General features: G+C 34.1%; 2 protein-coding genes across 2 annotated transcripts; one reads left to right on the forward strand and one right to left on the reverse strand.

The window, feature by feature from the left end:
* Nucleotides 1–12233: 12233 nt before the first annotated feature.
* Nucleotides 12234–13085, reverse strand: LOC138907979 (uncharacterized). Its single transcript, XM_070198605.1, has 3 exons — nucleotides 12879–13085; nucleotides 12330–12788; nucleotides 12234–12287 (listed from the first exon to the last, which is right to left on the reverse strand). The coding sequence occupies exons 1-3, from the start codon at nucleotides 13083–13085 to the stop codon at nucleotides 12234–12236; spliced, it is 720 nt and encodes a 239-aa protein (XP_070054706.1).
* Nucleotides 13086–15001: 1916 nt separating this feature from the next.
* Nucleotides 15002–16392, forward strand: LOC117272927 (transcription factor WER-like). Its single transcript, XM_009596415.4, has 3 exons — nucleotides 15002–15278; nucleotides 15452–15581; nucleotides 15693–16392. The coding sequence occupies exons 1-3, from the start codon at nucleotides 15128–15130 to the stop codon at nucleotides 16240–16242; spliced, it is 831 nt and encodes a 276-aa protein (XP_009594710.1). The 5' UTR covers nucleotides 15002–15127; the 3' UTR covers nucleotides 16243–16392.
* Nucleotides 16393–17860: the final 1468 nt, after the last annotated feature.

Genomic DNA, 17860 nt, shown 5'->3' on the forward strand with positions numbered 1-17860 from the left:
ATAAAAACAGGGGCATTCGACCTATTTGCCATTTTTGACAAACTTGAACTTGAGCAGAGGAGACTTTTGACAGATTTTTAAGGAAAGACACTGGGGTAAGTGATTCCAACTCAGATTTGGTCTATATACACAAATATATCATTGTTTTCACCATTTAATTAGTGTTTTGAGATTGAAATTTGGGCAAATTTTAGAAATCTCATAGAAATGAATTTTTGAAAATTCGGTATCGATTCAGATTCAGATTTGAGTGAAACTGGTATGGTTGGACTCGTAATTGAATAGGTTGTCAGATTTCATAACTTTCGCCGAATTCCGAGATATGGGCCCCACAGACGAATTTTTAATTAATTTCGGAATTTTTATTGAAAATATAGTATTTTCTTATAGAATTGATTCCTATAAATTTTAGTGATTGTATCAAATTATTTTTTGTTAGATTTGAGCCAATCAAAGTTGGATAATCGAGGAAAGGGCCTTCTAGTGGATTAAATTGGAGCAAATTGAGGTAAGTCTCTTGTCTAATCTTGTGAGGGAAAAATGTACACCATATGTGATTAAATCAAATAACGATTGCTAATTGCGGGGGCTACGTACGCACGAGGTGACGAGAGTCCGTGCGTAACTACTATTAATGCTAAAGTCCGGGTAGTTTAGGACTAAAAGTATGAATTACTTGTGTAAATTGTATTCTTTATTAATTAAATTATTTGAAGTATATATTGTGAATTATTATGAAAGTTAGTAAAAGATGAAATTTTCATATGCTTAATTTTTGTTTAGATTAATTAATTGTTGAAATAAATTATTATCCTCTTGGATAAATTTTACAATAAATACTCTTATTCTGGAGGTACATAAGAAAATGTCCTCCTTTCTTGTGGATCGGGCCGAACGCCTCGGCAGGATAGATACATCTATGGATCGTGCCGCACGTCCCTCGCCAGTGTACACAATATTCTGGATCGGGTCGTACGATTTCGACAGAAATCGTGCTTAATAATAATAATTACACGATACTTTAATAGTTTATTTCAGCTTGCGAAGCTAATTGATAAATTGGAAATTTATTGGAATTGAAGGAATTTAATTAATATATTGAGAATTGTTGCATTTGAAGGAATTTAATTATTTCTGCTGGTTAAATAAATTATTGTAAATTCTGTGAATCATGTTGATTTAGATATTCTAGTTTTATTTCAATTTTTATTATTGACCCATAGTGAGTGTCAAAGTCGTCCATCTCGTCTCTACTACTTCGAGATTAGGCTTGATACTTACTAGGTACACGTTGTTTACGTACTCATACTACACTTGCTGCACTTTTTGTGCAGGATTTGAGACATGTACTAGTAGTGGACCTATCATCATATATCCACGTCATCCCGGGGCATAGTGGTGAGCTGCCTTTCTGAGTCGTTCTGCAGCTACCAATGTCTCTTCTTATATTTACATTTTGTCTATTTCATTTCAGACAGTATTTGGAGTTTTGTATAATCTACTAGATGCTCATACACTTGTGACACCAGGTCTTGGCACACACATTGGTAGAATTTGGTATTTTATTATTTTTCTTGGATTAAAAGTTTAATCATTATATGTTTAATTTATTAGTTGGCTTGCCTAGCTGTAGTGTTGGGAGCCATCACGAACTATAGGTGAAATTGGGTCGTAACAATTATGGAATTCTTCTTGCCTAAAAGTCCGAATTACACACCTCATATAAAGGCCAAGAAGTGCAGAATACTACATTTTTTATTTGGGCCAGTTAGATTCGTTCCACCATCCCAAGAGCATAATCATAAGCTTGAAGCAAAACTTGGGGTACAATTCATAAGTTTGAAGTGGAGAAAAAAGTGGTAAAGTTAATTCACGTCGTGCCGCGACGTTAAATCAAGCGTTTGTTGGGAGGAAACCCAACTTTACTGCTTTCTTTTATTTTAGTTTTTTTTATTTTTATTTTTTTAATTATAGTATTTTTGTAGTGTCGATTTTTGATTTTCTAGGAACATGAAAAGTAAAGTTTATTGGAAGGATGCTACAGCAAATCAAATATTTGAAACTAAGTGTGAGGTACCTGCACAAAGGACCAGGCCTGAGAGAAGTCTGAGTACCCCATGAGCTGCTAGTATTTCTGTCTTTGGCCTACCGGGGAGTTTCTTTTATCCTCTTATTAGTATAGTATGCATTAGGGACAATGCACAATTTTAAGTATGGGGTGAGGAGATTGTCTAGGCGACTTTCTATGTTATTTTAATTGTTTTAGTTTAATTGAATAATGTGTTTTATTTTAGAAAAATAGAAAAAGATTGGACTTTTCCCGATGACGGATATCCAAGACAATTTTCTTGAGGGTTTAAATTCTGACAATGTTTTTTAATAATAATAATAAAAAAAATCCAAAAATATTTCTTTTATTTTTGTAGCTAGTAATAATCCCTTGTGGTTTTTTTTTGTGCCTCGATTCTTTTCCATGGGATGTAGTTTGAAACGGGTCATAGTTTTTTTTATTTTTAGAGTAGAATATGATTGAGGGAATAAAAGAAGGAAGATGAAATTTCTAAGCGCCCTTTTGCCTTGATTGATAGTAGCATATTTAGGCTCTAGCATGTGTAGTATATTTTCTATGGTTTGAAAATGCTTATGATGCCTTGTTGAGTAGATAACATGTTATTGATGCCTATATCTCGTTTTCTTGGCTTGTGTCACTTTGTGCTTGATGCTAAATATTTGTTGCTCCGTGAATACTTGCAATTGTTTGAGAATCGGATGGAACCCTCCTTAGTGAGTCATGTGCCATGTGTGGTGAAAAAGTGTATAGTCCATATTATTGCATTAGAGTCTAGAACTTGCCCGGCACGTGAGTTGAAGCAAAATTTTAGCTTTTGCTTGGTTTGAAAAATGATATTAGGCTTTCTTTGATTTGTTTGAGCTTAATGCTTACCACAATAAAAACTATCCCTAGTCAACCCTTTTGAGCCTATAAACATTTATTTGGCAACCACATTACAAGCCTATACCCCTTTGTTCTTAATTATCATTATTTTGATCATTTTACCTCTTAAAGCGCTTTAATTATAAAATGAGCGGTAAAAGAAGTAAGGATGAAACTTGGATGGCGTTTGAGTGGAACCAATGAAAGAAAGAAATATGCACTTGTATTGTAAGAAATACACCACTAGCCGGAAGGGTAGAAAAAAAAGTATTGTTGAAAAGAAAAAAAAAATGTAGCAAAGGAAAATAACCATATCTTGTCCTTACTAGTGTGTATTAATTAATGTGGTGCTTAAAGAAAGAGGAAATATATTTGGGTGTGATAATGTTTGTGAAATTGAAGTGGATTGAAGAATTTGCGCTTAATGTTTATTATGTGATGTGTTAAAGTACTTGGGAGGATGAACTACTAATCCACAATATATCTTATCCTTCCCTTAGGTCACATTACATCCATAAAAAATCCTAATTGATTTTAGATCGAGCAAATTAGTAGAGGTTTACATAATGGGCAAGCCTATGGTACTTTGTGCATGCGTGTGACTTCTTTGTGAGAGTGAGGGCTTTCTTTGATATATGTGAGTCCTTAAAATATATTTGAGCATTTGATTCAAATGTGTGGATTCAACATACTTTCTTATTCTTGTTGTGAGGGCACATAATTTCGCAAAGGATAGGTGACGTTATTAGATTTCTCTATGATGATTAGTGTTCGAGCCATGAATGCATTGTGATATTTAGTCGGTTTGTGAGGTTAGGATTGTTATACACACATGGGTTTTTTTGTTGAATAAATTTTTGAAGTATGACATAAAGTAAAGGGTAGTTTGAAGGCATATGCAAAAGTTTAATTGTTGCTATCAACCATAGTCATAGGTATGGTGTACTTTAAATGTGCTAAAAAGAATAAAACTGCTCTAGGAATTGGTAGTTGACTCGAGGACGAGCAACGTTTAAGTGTGGGGTGGTGATGTTAGGCCAAAATGCTATACTTTTAGCAAATTACTCGCCCTATATTTTGTTGGTTTAGTGAGTTATTGTGTGACAATTGCACTAAATTGTGTTGTTTTATGTGTAGGAACATCAGAATGAATCATCGAATGAAAGTTGCTCAAAACGTGGACAACAAATGCAAGAAAAGAGCCAAAAACATCAAGTACCCAAACCGTACTACAGACTAGGCTGTGCGAGGTCTATAGCCAGGTTGACTGTGCTATAGACTAGGCTTCACGAGGTCTATAGCTAGGTTGACCGCGCTATAGACCAGGCTTTGCGAAGTCTATAGCCAGGTTTACCGCACTATAGACCAAGATTCGCGAGGTCTATAGCCTAGTCAACCGCGCTATAGACCAGGCTTCGCGAGGTCTATAGCCAGGTCGATCGCGCTACAGATCAGGCTTTGTGAGGTCTATAACACGGTAATTAAAAGTCACGGGTTAAAAGACCTAAACCCAAATTTGGACCAGGGGATTGACATAAATACTCCCCAAACGAGTTATCCTAGGGTTGGGCATGATTTTGGAGAAAAAAATGCTGTTAAGAACATGGGGAGCCATTTTTAGGGTAGATTCAACCAAAGGGGGCATTATTGGAGATGGGATTTCGACCTAAGGAGACAAAACACACCAGGAGCAAGGCAGAGATTTCTTTTATGAGTTTTTCACTTCCTTCTTTCTATTTTCATTATTGGTTATGAATTCTAGTATTGTAGTTTTGCATACTATTATAAATAACTAATTTGTTATCTAGAGTTTTGATAGAACCTTTTGTAGGATAAATTCTTGTTATGTTTTTTATATAATTGAGCCTTTGATTTTTCTCTACTTGTTCTACTATATTTTCATTGTTGTTAATTGAAGAGCTCTCAATTAATTAGGCCTATTTAGTGTGTATATTGCTCGAGAGAGAGTACATATTTAGGTAGTTATTGAACAACACCACTCCTAACATAATTGAGAGATTGATACGAAGGGTTTAAAGGTGAGATTACAGATAATGAAACCTTGGTGCGATCGTAGTGAGAAGTGAATTAGTGACAGCTAGCGTAGTTCGAGAGAATACGTCTAGTAAATTGTGATAGTTGCTCGAGAGATAGAGCTAAGACACCCAAAGTACTTACGGTCAGTATAGAATACTTAGGCGAAATTATAGAAGGCATAACGGGAATGATTCCAATAATTGGGGAAATCATAACTCTAGACCTCCTTAGTCTTGTCTCAAATTTCATCCTTGTTAGTTGATAATTTTATTGCTTTATAATAGTTGTTAGTTTATTAGTTAGAAATAAACATTATAATCTTTATAATTAGGAAATTGTTTGGACTTGTGTTTCTTAACAATATTGAACAACTCTAGCTAAGCCTTAGTTCTCTGTGAGATTCGACTCCAGATTTGTAAACCGGAATATATTTGTTACGATCGCTTAGTCGTTTTTATAAGAAATTGTTAGGCGTGATCAATAGCAAAGAAGAGAAGAATGTTCGCCAGATATGACGTCTTCTGGCCAAGCAAAATATTATATACATTGTATTAAAACTAAAAAATGGATACGAACAAAAAATCGACCAGATTTAAGAACACATTATCACATTGTATCTACCAAACTTCGGTCAGACGAACAAAAATCTGGTCATAATGTGTATTTAGTTGTATTTAATTCGGCCACAAGATATAAAATATACTCAAATCTGAGAAACACACTCAAATTTGAGAAAATCCACTCGGATCTGAGAAATTTGGTTGGTTGGCCATGGATTCCAGTTAGAGATGACGGCGGTGGTAGAGGTAATGACGAGGCCGATCTTGATTGAGGAATTTGAGGTACTAAATTGAGGAATTTTCATAGCGGTTGATAGAAGAGAGAGTACAAAGGAGAGAAAAAAATAAAAAGGAGGTCGGACGACAGTGTTCCAGTGAGTTTGGCCGACGGTGGTTCTCCGGCGAGATTACAACACCAGAAAGATAGAGAGTTTAAGGGAGATGGGGAAGGCGGCTAGGCTATAGTATAAAGATGAAAGTAGGAAGAAAGAAAAAAGTTACTTTAGGATTAGAGATCCCTTAGAGAGGGTATATGCTACAAAATCCAATATGTAGCTATGTATTATAATTAGCTTAAAGTGTATTTATTTATGATAAATATTGTGTATAATTTAGTTATACTATGTAAAATTTCTATAAAAGTTTACATGGTGCGCACACTTTTGGGGCTCGATGTGGCGTAGTCCAAAAGAACAAATTTTGTACGGGTCTAGGCCCAAAGCGGACAATACGTGTCATGAACTTAGGTTGTGACAGTAAGTTTCCAACAAAATATCATTTAGAAGTCATTTAAATCCACATTACTAAATCCAACTGAATAAGTGAGAATTTATAATGTTTTTATTTGAGAAAACTACCCTCTATAGCCCCTCAAAATTTTAATAGCCCGTGATTTTCTCTATGGACCCGAAATGTCCCTCCGACCCAAACATATTGCATCTAATAACCCATAAATAATCCATAATACACTGACCCACCCACGCCTTTTAACTTTTTTCCTATTGCACTCGGTTCTCTCGAAACACAGCTTCTCTATTTTTCTCAAACACAACTTCTCCATTTTTACTCTTGCTCTCAATGTAAGTCAAACTTTTAGTAGGTTTTCGGATTTTTGTTCATAGTCGAGTCTATAATGGAGGAAAAGAAGTCTTTGAAGAAAAATATAAATTTGAGGGCATCTCCAAATTCTATGAAATTAGCTCGAAAATTAGTGAAATATAACCCTAGTTTCAGTAGGAATGATGATGACGATTTTGAAGATTTACCAGAATTTGGGTGTGATTTGGGACATGCAACCCCTAAATCTGTTGAAGTAATACAAAATACCCCTATTGAAGGAATGCAAAGTACCCCTGTTGATAGAAGGACTCATTCACATAATAGAACTCCCAGCGATAGAGTAACGAGGTCACAAACTGCTCAGAGTATAGTTGTTGAAAAAGGTACAAGTTCAAAAAGAAAGATTAAAATGGTGGAAAAGGATGTTATGAAGGATAAGGATAAAGGTTCTAAAAGGGATGGGGATGATGTTCCATTAAGAAAGAGAAAAGTTCACATTGATCAAAAATGTTCTAGCTCATCCGATTTGAATGTGTTTTCTAATGATATAACTCTGACTTGTGTGCGCTTAGTTTATTTTAATATGTAGAAAATTTATCCAATATAGCATCTATGTTCCAGATTTGTATATAAAATTTATCATTCTTTTTTTTTATATTGTATATAATTTGTATCAAGTCAATAAGTAATGTATAATTTGTATATAAAGTGTATCATCTATCTACATAGTGTATACATAATGTTTAAAGTGCATATTTGTGGTTGTTATGAAGCTTATATATATATATATATATATATATATATATATATTTGTATTGTCTGCAGCTTTGGAATTACTATGTTCCTTTGGGTGATCATTATAGTACTCGTATTAGTGTGCATACAAACTGCAGTATAGTGAAATAGTTTAAAGATACTTTGGATGATCAACGGATTGAGATGTTTAAAAGAACATATTTTGGTTATTTTGTGGACTTGCCCGATATTTTTATACAGAACCAACTTATCCATTCACTATTGCATAGGGAAGTGGTGTCACCTAAAGATGATGAGTTATGGATTAAAGTGAATAGCACCAAGTTGTGCTTTGGACTTGCAGAGTTTTGTATTATCACAGGTTTAAAGTATAATGGTGATCCCAATAAGGATTATGAATCTGTCCAGTCGAGTCGGTTGATGAAATAGTACTTTCCAAGCATGTCAAAAGTGTCTAAGAAATTGTTAACTAACCGTTTCTTAAAAAAGATGTGGAAATCTGATGATGGCGCATTAAAGATTACAATATTGTATTTCATTCACAGCTTCCTATTTTCTATTACGAATGATGATTTCATAACAAAGAATGATTATCTGTTGGTTGAATCTAGTGATTTTGAGATTTTCCCTTGAGGAAAAGTGGTTTTCAATGCTACGTTGGAGTCAATGAAAGATAAGGTTCGTAGTAGGAGAGAGATGTACCGATATGGCAGTTTTCCTTTGGCATTTCAGTGTTGGTTTTATGAATGCTACCCCTATACTCCCAAAAACCTCGCTTAGCGAATTAGAGATCTTGTGCCATGCATACTAAACTGGACTGTAAAGAAGAAGGTGACCTTCAAGAGGTTGAGGAAAGAATTTTTTCTTTTAAGTCGGGAGTAGGTAAAAAATACTTTTGTTTAGATTACAACATTTTGTAGCAATAGATATGAATTTACTTCTGATACATAAATTATACATTTCTGATACATAAATTATACATTTCTGATGCATATTTTATACCTTTAATATACATAGTATCAATTAACTGTATGATGTGTAGTTTCTACAAATAATATATTGGTTGTCTTTTGTTATTTTAAAATTTCATGATTGCTAAGTTTTTTTCATTTGTAGTTGGTGTTTGGTAACATTGCCCCAACAAATGTTGAGCAAACAAGGCTTGAATTGCTTGATTTTGTCTCGATGTATGAAGATAAAAATGAGATGTATATCGAATCTGGAGTCGTGGCTGAAGTTAATCCAAGAGATGATGTTGATGATTTCAACACTCGACCTAAAAACAATGCTAAGAAGCACCCCAAAAATAAGCTGGAATCACATCCTATAAACAATGAGAATCCGGATCCACAACCTAGTAACTTGAGTTCAAGTGAGAATGAGCTGAAACTTCTGAGAAGTGAAATCATCAAGGTACAATTCTATTTTGGCTTTAACCAGTTCTGACAACTTAATTGATATTCGGTTTCACCTTTTCTCTTATAGGTAAACGACAAGTTTCGTATTTGGAGAAGTTAATGATTTCCTCATTTGAAAAGGTTTTTAAAGCTCTAGGTGAATGCGATGCTTCAAAGGTATTCTCATGACTATGATTATTTGTTATTTTTACCTGTTATTATAATTTTTACAACTTTTTATATATTTTTCCTGAACAAGGTGATAGAAAAGATGACAACCATCATGATAGTCATGGCCATCATGATACTGGTGATGTTCATAATGATTATTTTGGCGATAAGGAAGTTGCAGAGAATAATTTTGGTAGTGAGGAAGTTATGGAGAAAAATATTGGCAGTGAGGAAGTTGTAAAGAAAAAAGTTGGCACTGAGGTAAGTCTAGAGCAAACTGTTGATATTATGGAGGGTGTGGTGAAGGATTCTGTAGAAGCTGGTAAAAGTAGTGAAGGAGTTGGTGATGACGAAGCCTAGATTGAGGATGCCGAGCCTGAAATCACTGCAATCACCCAGAAGTTTTGTGACAAAAATTATATAGATAGTGATAGTGTAGTTAATATTATAGAAGTTAAGAAAAATACTGCTAATATAGAGGGTTTGGTGGAGGATTCTCTACAAGTTGTTGGTAAAAATAGTTGTGAGGAAGTTGGTGAGGATAATGGGTGGACTAGTGATGCTGAGGCTCAAATAACTACAATCACCCAAAAGTATTTCGATCAAAATAGTGTACATGGTGATTGTTTAGGAGTGGAAAAAAATGTTGCTACTATGCATGAAGATCGTATAGTTGTTATTGATTATGACACACCTGAAATGATCCCTAGATAAAGGAAACCAACAGGGGTCATGAAGTCACCATTCAGGAACACATTTGATTCTGGTGGCACCATCCAAATTGCTCAAAATAAGCCAATTAAGTCAAAGAAGCCCATCTCGACAAATAAGCCAAATAAGTCCATCTTCACTATAAAGTATCTTTTTCAAGAAAATATTGACAATCGTGTTGATTTTAGAATATTGTGTAAGTGGAACACTTTCATCAATAGAGGCTTAAGGACTAATGCACCGTAAGTTTTATGTTTCAGTTTTTTCTTTTTCTTTTATTTTCCTTGTTTATTTTTGTGTTTCATATTATGAACCATATCTTTTTATCGTGATTCATTAGGGACAGTGTTTATACAGAGATTAGCAATAAGCTAAATAATATCTTTGAATTTGGAGTTGATGATATTGGAGAAAAAAAATGATTCTTCACATTTGCATATCCCGGCCTACCCCTGTGTGATTCAGTAAGTCAACACTATAATGGTTCTTCATATTTTCAGCATATTGATGTTAATTTGTTAGCATAAATGCCATTTCTTTTCTTTTATCTATGTTGTAATTACATATAGATTTTATCTGTAATAAAATGAGAAATAGGACTCGGCAACCCTTGGATAGTAGGCAGCAGAAAGAACTAGAACAATAATGGCAATAGAAAATATAGTATCAACTTGGAAGAGTATCTTTTATATATATTTGCAGTATCTTCTGTAAACTATATAATCGGTTTATATGTAAAATATATATTGTAGTTTTCTCGTAATGTAATTTTCTGACTATGTGTGTTTATTCTTCATGTTTTAGCGTATTGATGTTATTTTTTACTATTTGAGAAAGAAAGGTAAGTACGGTGTTGATATTCCAGTAAGATTCACAAGTATCGACTATTAGTTTAACTGCTTCATTTCGAATTTGTACAAGGAGATTTTGGAGAAAAACAGAGATATGAATTTGATTACTGAAACATATCTAATTGCTGAGTATATATTTGGGTATTTTTTAAGATGTAATGTTCCTTGGTGTACTGTTGATGACCTCATTTTCCCTATAAATCAATCTGATAAGTGGCATTGGATATTAGCGAGACTGTCATTCAAAGATCTGCGCATTTATGTATACGATTCCATGAGTGGCGCGCAACAAAATAGTGCAGTTCGGAGAACAATTGAGCCATACTCAGTGTTGCTCCCATATTTCCTTCATCGTATTGGTTTTTGGGACATAAATGAGAATCATATGGTAATTTCCGCCATTGATCCTTTTGAGATTCATGTCGATGATGGGTTGCCAACGCAAGATAACACATAATTATTATTGAATATTTTTGGTTTTTATTCATTTTTGTACATGAATTCCTATTTGGATATTATACTAACTTATTCAATGTTTATGTGCGACCTTGTATGTAGTGACTGTGATATATATGTTGCTGCATTTGCTGAGTACATCATTCAAGACAGCAGAATTCCTAAAGCTATTGATATTGATGGGATACGAAACCGATATGGTATATTGATATGGGATTATGGAGTGAAGAAACAAAGAGCACATGCATTTAATGATGACGAGTCTACTAGTAGATTGAAGGATCTGACAAAAAAGGATAACAGGAAAAAGGGCAAGTCGCATGCCGTTGGTGATGCTTTGAAGGATAACAAGAAAAAGGGCAAGACACATGTCGTTGCTGATGACAAGACTTTGAAGGATATCAAGAAAAAAAGGGCAAGTTGAAGGGCAAGATGACGTAGTTTGGGATAGTTTAGCAGAAAATTGACATGTAGTTTTACGATGTAGTTTGGTTATGATTGGATAAAGTTTCATACCTATATCATGTTTTATGCTTTTTGTTTGGATATTTTGAGCAATATGTTTGAAATGCTAATGTTGAATATTACTTTTAATTGTAACTTGTTTGTTTTCAGTTAATAGTGAAATTTTGAAAGTTTCAGATTTTGTGTAGTTTTGACTTTTCAACAGTTTTAGTTTTGTAATTTATACAATTTTAATCTATTTCGACAGGTTTTGCAAATTTAGCTGGTGTTGCTAAGTTGTTATAGGAACTTTTGTGAATGAAGTTTTGGGGGCAGCTAAACTGTATATAAATTGTATAGAGAGAGCCTATTGTGTATAATTTTTGTATAATAACAGTCTTTTTGTATATATTTTGTATAATTTTTGTGTAGTAACAGTCTTTTTTGTATATTTTTTGTATAGTGATATCTATTTTATATATTTTTTGTGTAGTCACAGTCTATTGTATGTAAATTGTATAGACAATAGTGACGATCTATTTTTTTTTTTGTATAAATATACAAATTCTATTTTGTATATTTTTTGTATAGTGACAGTCTTTTTTGTATATATTTTGTATAGTGACATCTATTTTGTATATTGTTTGTATAGTCACAGTTTATTTTATATAGCTTTTGTATAGTGACAATCTATTGTATATAAATTATATTGTAAAAGTCTATTTTGTATAGTTTTTGTATAGTGATAGTCTTTTTGTATATATTTTGTATATTGACATCTATATAGTGACATCTATAATAGTAATTTGGAATAAAACTTCTACCAATACTTTCATTACGACAAAAAATAGTATCTTTATTCATACATCAGAGAGAATCTGATTGCAAATCTCATTATTTTTCCAATATTCTAATTGTAACATTCGCAAAAAAAAAAGCAGTTACAAAATACTAAATCATTGTAGCAACATCTACTAGTTGTCTCGAGCATTCCTGCATGTCTTCTGTTGTATCCTTGTTTTTCACACAGTCCACAGATAACTGTTTCAGTATACAAATATTCATAAAGTCCCTTGCGTCGCGACTTCGTTGGTCTTCCTGATTTGCCCTTAGTTATCAGTGGTAGGACCACATTATCTAACACCTCTGTTTGAAGGTCCCATGTAGTTTTATCTGGAAGTGGATTAACTGGCACTTCATATGTCTTCTTGAAGTATTCCTTGGTGTAATAGGCAGAACAATATTTGGATGCTTCTATGTGTGTGTAGTCCAATACTGTCATAGCATGTAGAAAAGGAATCTCATCCACTTGAAATCGTTGGCATGAGAATTCCCTTTTTTGCATGCAGACTATGTTCCGCCTTTGTTCAGCATCTATTACTACATATACATAATTAGTTGAAAGTCTCACCTAAAACAGGGATATGACAAATATTAATGCATTTTTGTCAAAGTATGTTATTCAGGCGTATGAAGTAAGACATGATAAAAGAATATTTACCGTCATCTTCTGCGAGAAACTACTATTTTCCTGCACTACTTCGTTATATTTTTTTCCTAGGCCAGTAAATGTACTCATTGCAGTCATTCTATTTGTATTATTCCATTTCATAACCAAATTTATCATGTAATCTAGCAAACTCATGATTGGTAGCTCTCTTGCCTCTATGTTTCTTGCATTGAGTGACTCAGCAATATTTGAAGTCATCATAATGGATCTATTAACAGTGGAATGCACTATGGATCACTTTTCATAACCAACTTGGAACAGGTAACCCCTTACCCTCTTATCAATGATGTCCATATCTTGCATCACGTGATTAAAATCTTCAATTTTTTGTGCTCTAGCCATTGCAAAAAATACTTTCCTCAGTCGGTCATGGTTCTTCTTGAACTGCTTCTTTATGTTATTCCAAATATGGAAGATGCATACACAGTGAGATACCGTTGGATACACAATCAAAGCACCCCTCAATATGCTTGCATGACGATCAGATACGATGCACATCCTTTTCTTTTCCCCAAAAGTCTATCTAAGCATTTCAAAAAACCATTCCCAGGAAGTATCATTTTCAGAATCGACAACAGCATATGCTAGTGGAAAACTTTTACCTGGTTAAGCAAATAAGAAAGCGTCCACATGTTATTTTTGTTATAAACCGAAAACAACTATATATACCATATATAATTATTATACGAGACTGTGACATATTCACCTGCCGCATCTTGTGCGCTAGCTGTTAACATATGCAATCTCATTATGCAATAATTATACATATTTTATACAAGTAGTATACACAAAATTACAGAGAAGTGCAATCTCACACGTAGAAATCATACCTTGTTGTAGATGATCTATCCACTATAAATTAATATTTTTTTCGTATTGCGTAGTGCTTTATTACACTAATGAGTGTATCTTTGTCCCAATACAACTGACCTTCTTCAATTTCTTCATGCTGTGGATTGTCTATTATACAATTTCCCTTCATTATCTCAATTTTGTCTTCTTTTCCATGGTTATCCATCATCTCAACAATATTAGTTCCGTGTACTTCTTCTACGTTCTGACATTGTAAACCAACTGAAGTTGTTGCGAGTAAGTTATCACCCAAGTATGAACTTGAATATGAGCATTCGACACTTGAACACACAGTTTTCAACTATGCATAATGGATATTGAATGATATCTAGGTTTTTCTTTTTCATCTCCATATACAAGCGCACACTCATATCATTGTATATTGGAATTGCTAAATAGCCATCCTAATTTCTTATATATCTCATCAATAAAATACTCATAGCTACAGTCTGAATTGATCAGCATGCCATTAATAAGGAAACTAACAAATTTACTCTCACTTACCTACTCACCACTGTGTTGAAGTAAAATCGAAATCAAAATTGGAACAGTAGCCCCACCATTCACAATCTCCATAGACATTAGTTGTGTTTGTCGATTTTGTATCAATTTCACAATTTAAGAACGAAATCTTAAATCTATTAAGCTGATTGTAGGCCACAATTGTGCAAAAACTTTGAATTTCACCGTGAAATTTTTGGAGCTCTGCTCTGGGTTTACTCTTCAGAAACCCTAGAATCTTTTTGACAATGTGAATAATTGGGCGACTTTTATACTGCTTGGGGGTTGAAGATTCCATACTGAAGGCGTGAATTTAGGATACAAAATCAATTAGGAGTGATTTCCTTTTGGTTTGTGTTGAGCGTATGGTTTCAGATTTTTTAATTGCTAGCATTTATTATTGTTTTTAGGCATGGCTATCAGATGATATAAGTTTGACCCAGATGATATAAGTTTGACCCAAGTAGCTACAAATGAACTTTGCTCTTTTTATTTTATAGTATGATTTAAGCATGTGACCAAATAAAATCAGACGGTCAGTAAGCTAGCATGTGACCAAAAGGGGTGGAATATTCTTTTGACAAGTGATGTGGGAAAGCAAGAATTCATTTTTTTCTGTTCCTACTCTAACTCCCTCTCTGATCTTAACAGCTCGTCCCTACTGCCAATCTTTAGAAAAATTCAACTCCTTCAAAGAATTATTATAAAATTTAACCTAAATTAAATGTAGTGCAGCGAGTCCCTATAGCTTTCCTGGAAAGAAGGTTTTTATTAAAGAATTCCACACAGTGGGTGGGAAATATATATCCCTATATAAATTCAGATTTACAAAGCAAGGCTAAAAACCATACAAATAGGTGATCACTTGAACTTAATTCTCTGCAATCATGCCAAGTGTACCACCACAACAGCAGCAGAAAAGCACAAACATGGAGGAGATAAAGAAGGGAGCATGGTCTCCAGAGGAAGACCAAAAATTGAAATCTTATATCATGAGATATGGCATTTGGAATTGGAGCCACATGCCCAGATTTGCAGGTTTGATTCATTTCAAATAATTTCTAATATTGATCTAACTTGTTCTGATAATTCATTTTTTAATTTCTAGACATGCATTAAACTACTTGTTATAACCCTTCATTGTCTAAGTTCATTCATTTGTTGTGCTTAACTAATTAGTCTCCTGAACTTTGGGTCGTACGTGATTGCAGGGCTTTCAAGAAGCGGGAAAAGTTGTAGGCTAAGATGGATGAACTATCTCCGCCCTGATGTTAAGAGAGGGCCCTTTAGCGTAGAAGAAAGAGAAACGGTCATCAAAATGTATCAGGAACTTGGAAATAGGTGAGACGAAGTTCTAGTTTTGATTTCATTTTGTTTTGGTTGAAAGATTTGAAAATTTTAATAAATGGTAAAGAATATGTAATAGACGCCGTTGTGTATTATTATCTCCAGATGGTCAGAAATTGCTCGAAGATTGCCAGGAAGAACAGACAACAAAGTTAAGAACTTCTTCCACACACACTTAAAGAAGCATTTCGGACTGAAATATGATGCCCCGTTGAAGAGTACTACCAACGGGGCAAGAAGCAATAAAAGGGTACTGAAGAAAACCAAAGGAAATGAGAGGACAAACGTCGAGAAACGATCACCTGATCATGTTTCTTCATCAGACAGCAACAGTATTATTACATGTGAAGAAAATCAGATGATGGATGTTACTATGAATTTATATCAAACAGACGGAGATTGCTACAACGTTGTCGATCAACCAAATATTGAGATGGAAATTAGTCCTGTTATATTGGAGAGCAACCCAGATGATGGTGATACTTATAACTCCAACTGCCAACAACTTCATGATCAGTTTGAGTACTCTCATGATATTTCCGAATATTTTTCCAGCTTTGACTCCGACGGCCAGTTCGATATGAGTTCATCCTGGTTTGATGTACTTTGGGATGCCGAAACATCTGATTTCTTCAGAGAGGTTATAACAAGTTAGCACCCATATATCTCGCGTCTAGCACTTAGTAAACAAATCCAACTAGAAAAATGGGGCCGGATTAGACAAACTTCGAAGTCTTCCTACCACTTGTTTTATAAATATGTAGTATATATAGTGGTAATAAAAGTTATGTACTCTTTCTCATGAGATATGACTTATGACCCAGTTGCCCCAGATATGCAGATTCTTTTTTTTCTTCATCTTTCTCTCTATTTATTTAATATCACCTAACGTGGTTAGAATTTTTAATTAAAATAAAAAAGATGAGTCACATTGACGACATCCAATAAAAACAAGCAACTACTGATATGTAAACAGATCTTAATAACTAGCGGGACGTGAATCTTGAAATCTGTCACCACCGATCTATAGGCCGTTGATTTGTTAGAACTGCAGTTACGTACTGTACAACAATGATGTTCTGATCTAAGCTTTCGTGTATTTTTGAGTACTCCTAAATCTCGGTAAATAACCAATGGATAGTAAAAAAGAATGTTTCAAATGCTTGCTTCAATATATGGTTACAGAATAATTCTAATTCTAATACTCATACTCCAATGTACGCAGTAAGTTAGTAAATATCTCTATTTCAGTTAGTCCATAGCATCAAGTAGAAACATGCAATCATTCAACATATGTGAATATAATGCATTTGGTATTGGGATGAGATCTTTCAATACCTGAGAATCTATTTTCACAATTAATAAAAATAAATTCTTTGTAAATGACAATTCAAATCCATAGAATAAAGCAATGAGTTCTGCATGCAAGATTGATGTAGATATAATACGGTTGGAAAATCCAGCAATCCAGGATACCATGGTATCCTGGTTACCCCTCTCGCTCACCTTTCTCTGTAGTATTGTTACTTTTGCATGCTTAGCTGATTATGGCGCCCAAAAAAAATTTAATTAAACGTGTACTCTTGTTTTGCATCCTGATAAGTTACGCTATTTTGTGTTTTGATGATTTACCAAATGTTCTCGAGGAATCAGATAGGGACTAGATGTGATCAGTTCCCTTGGCCGTCATACAGTCAACTCTACACCTGTAAAAGTTGTTGCACTGTACTGACTAGCAGCAGGTATGTTACTTCATGTTTTGATGCCAATCAAATATTTTCGAGGAACCAGATAGGGTCCATGTGTGAATCAGTTCCCCTAGTCGTCGTTCAGTCAACTCTACAGCTCTAAAAGCTGCTGCATTGTACCGTCTGGCAGCAGTACAACAACACAACCGTAGCTTGCTAAGGCAAAACTAAAAGACCCTATCTCTTCTCACAAATTCACTCATATATATATAGAAAATGATACAAGGTTTAACCGAACACTTGCAAATCTAAAAATCATATTCTCTCAAGTGCTAGCCGCCACAACCTTCAAGAACAAAACTGCTACAAGCTCAAGAACCAGATCCAGATATTGAAGATATCTTAAGTCCTTAGGTTTGTTGAGTCTTTGTCATTTTTTTCTTCATTTGTAACCCTACACTACTTTCAAGAAGTGTCTTTGTATGACAGATTTCAACCATTGTTTGGTTTGGTTTCTTGACTAGAGTTAGTCAAGGTTTGTTGGTTTGTAATAGAGTTATTGCAAAGGGTTTAAAATAGAGTTAT

The sequence above is a fragment of the Nicotiana tomentosiformis genome, chromosome 3 (genome assembly GCF_000390325.3).
Source record: "Nicotiana tomentosiformis chromosome 3, ASM39032v3, whole genome shotgun sequence".
Lineage (NCBI taxonomy): Eukaryota > Viridiplantae > Streptophyta > Magnoliopsida > Solanales > Solanaceae > Nicotiana > Nicotiana tomentosiformis.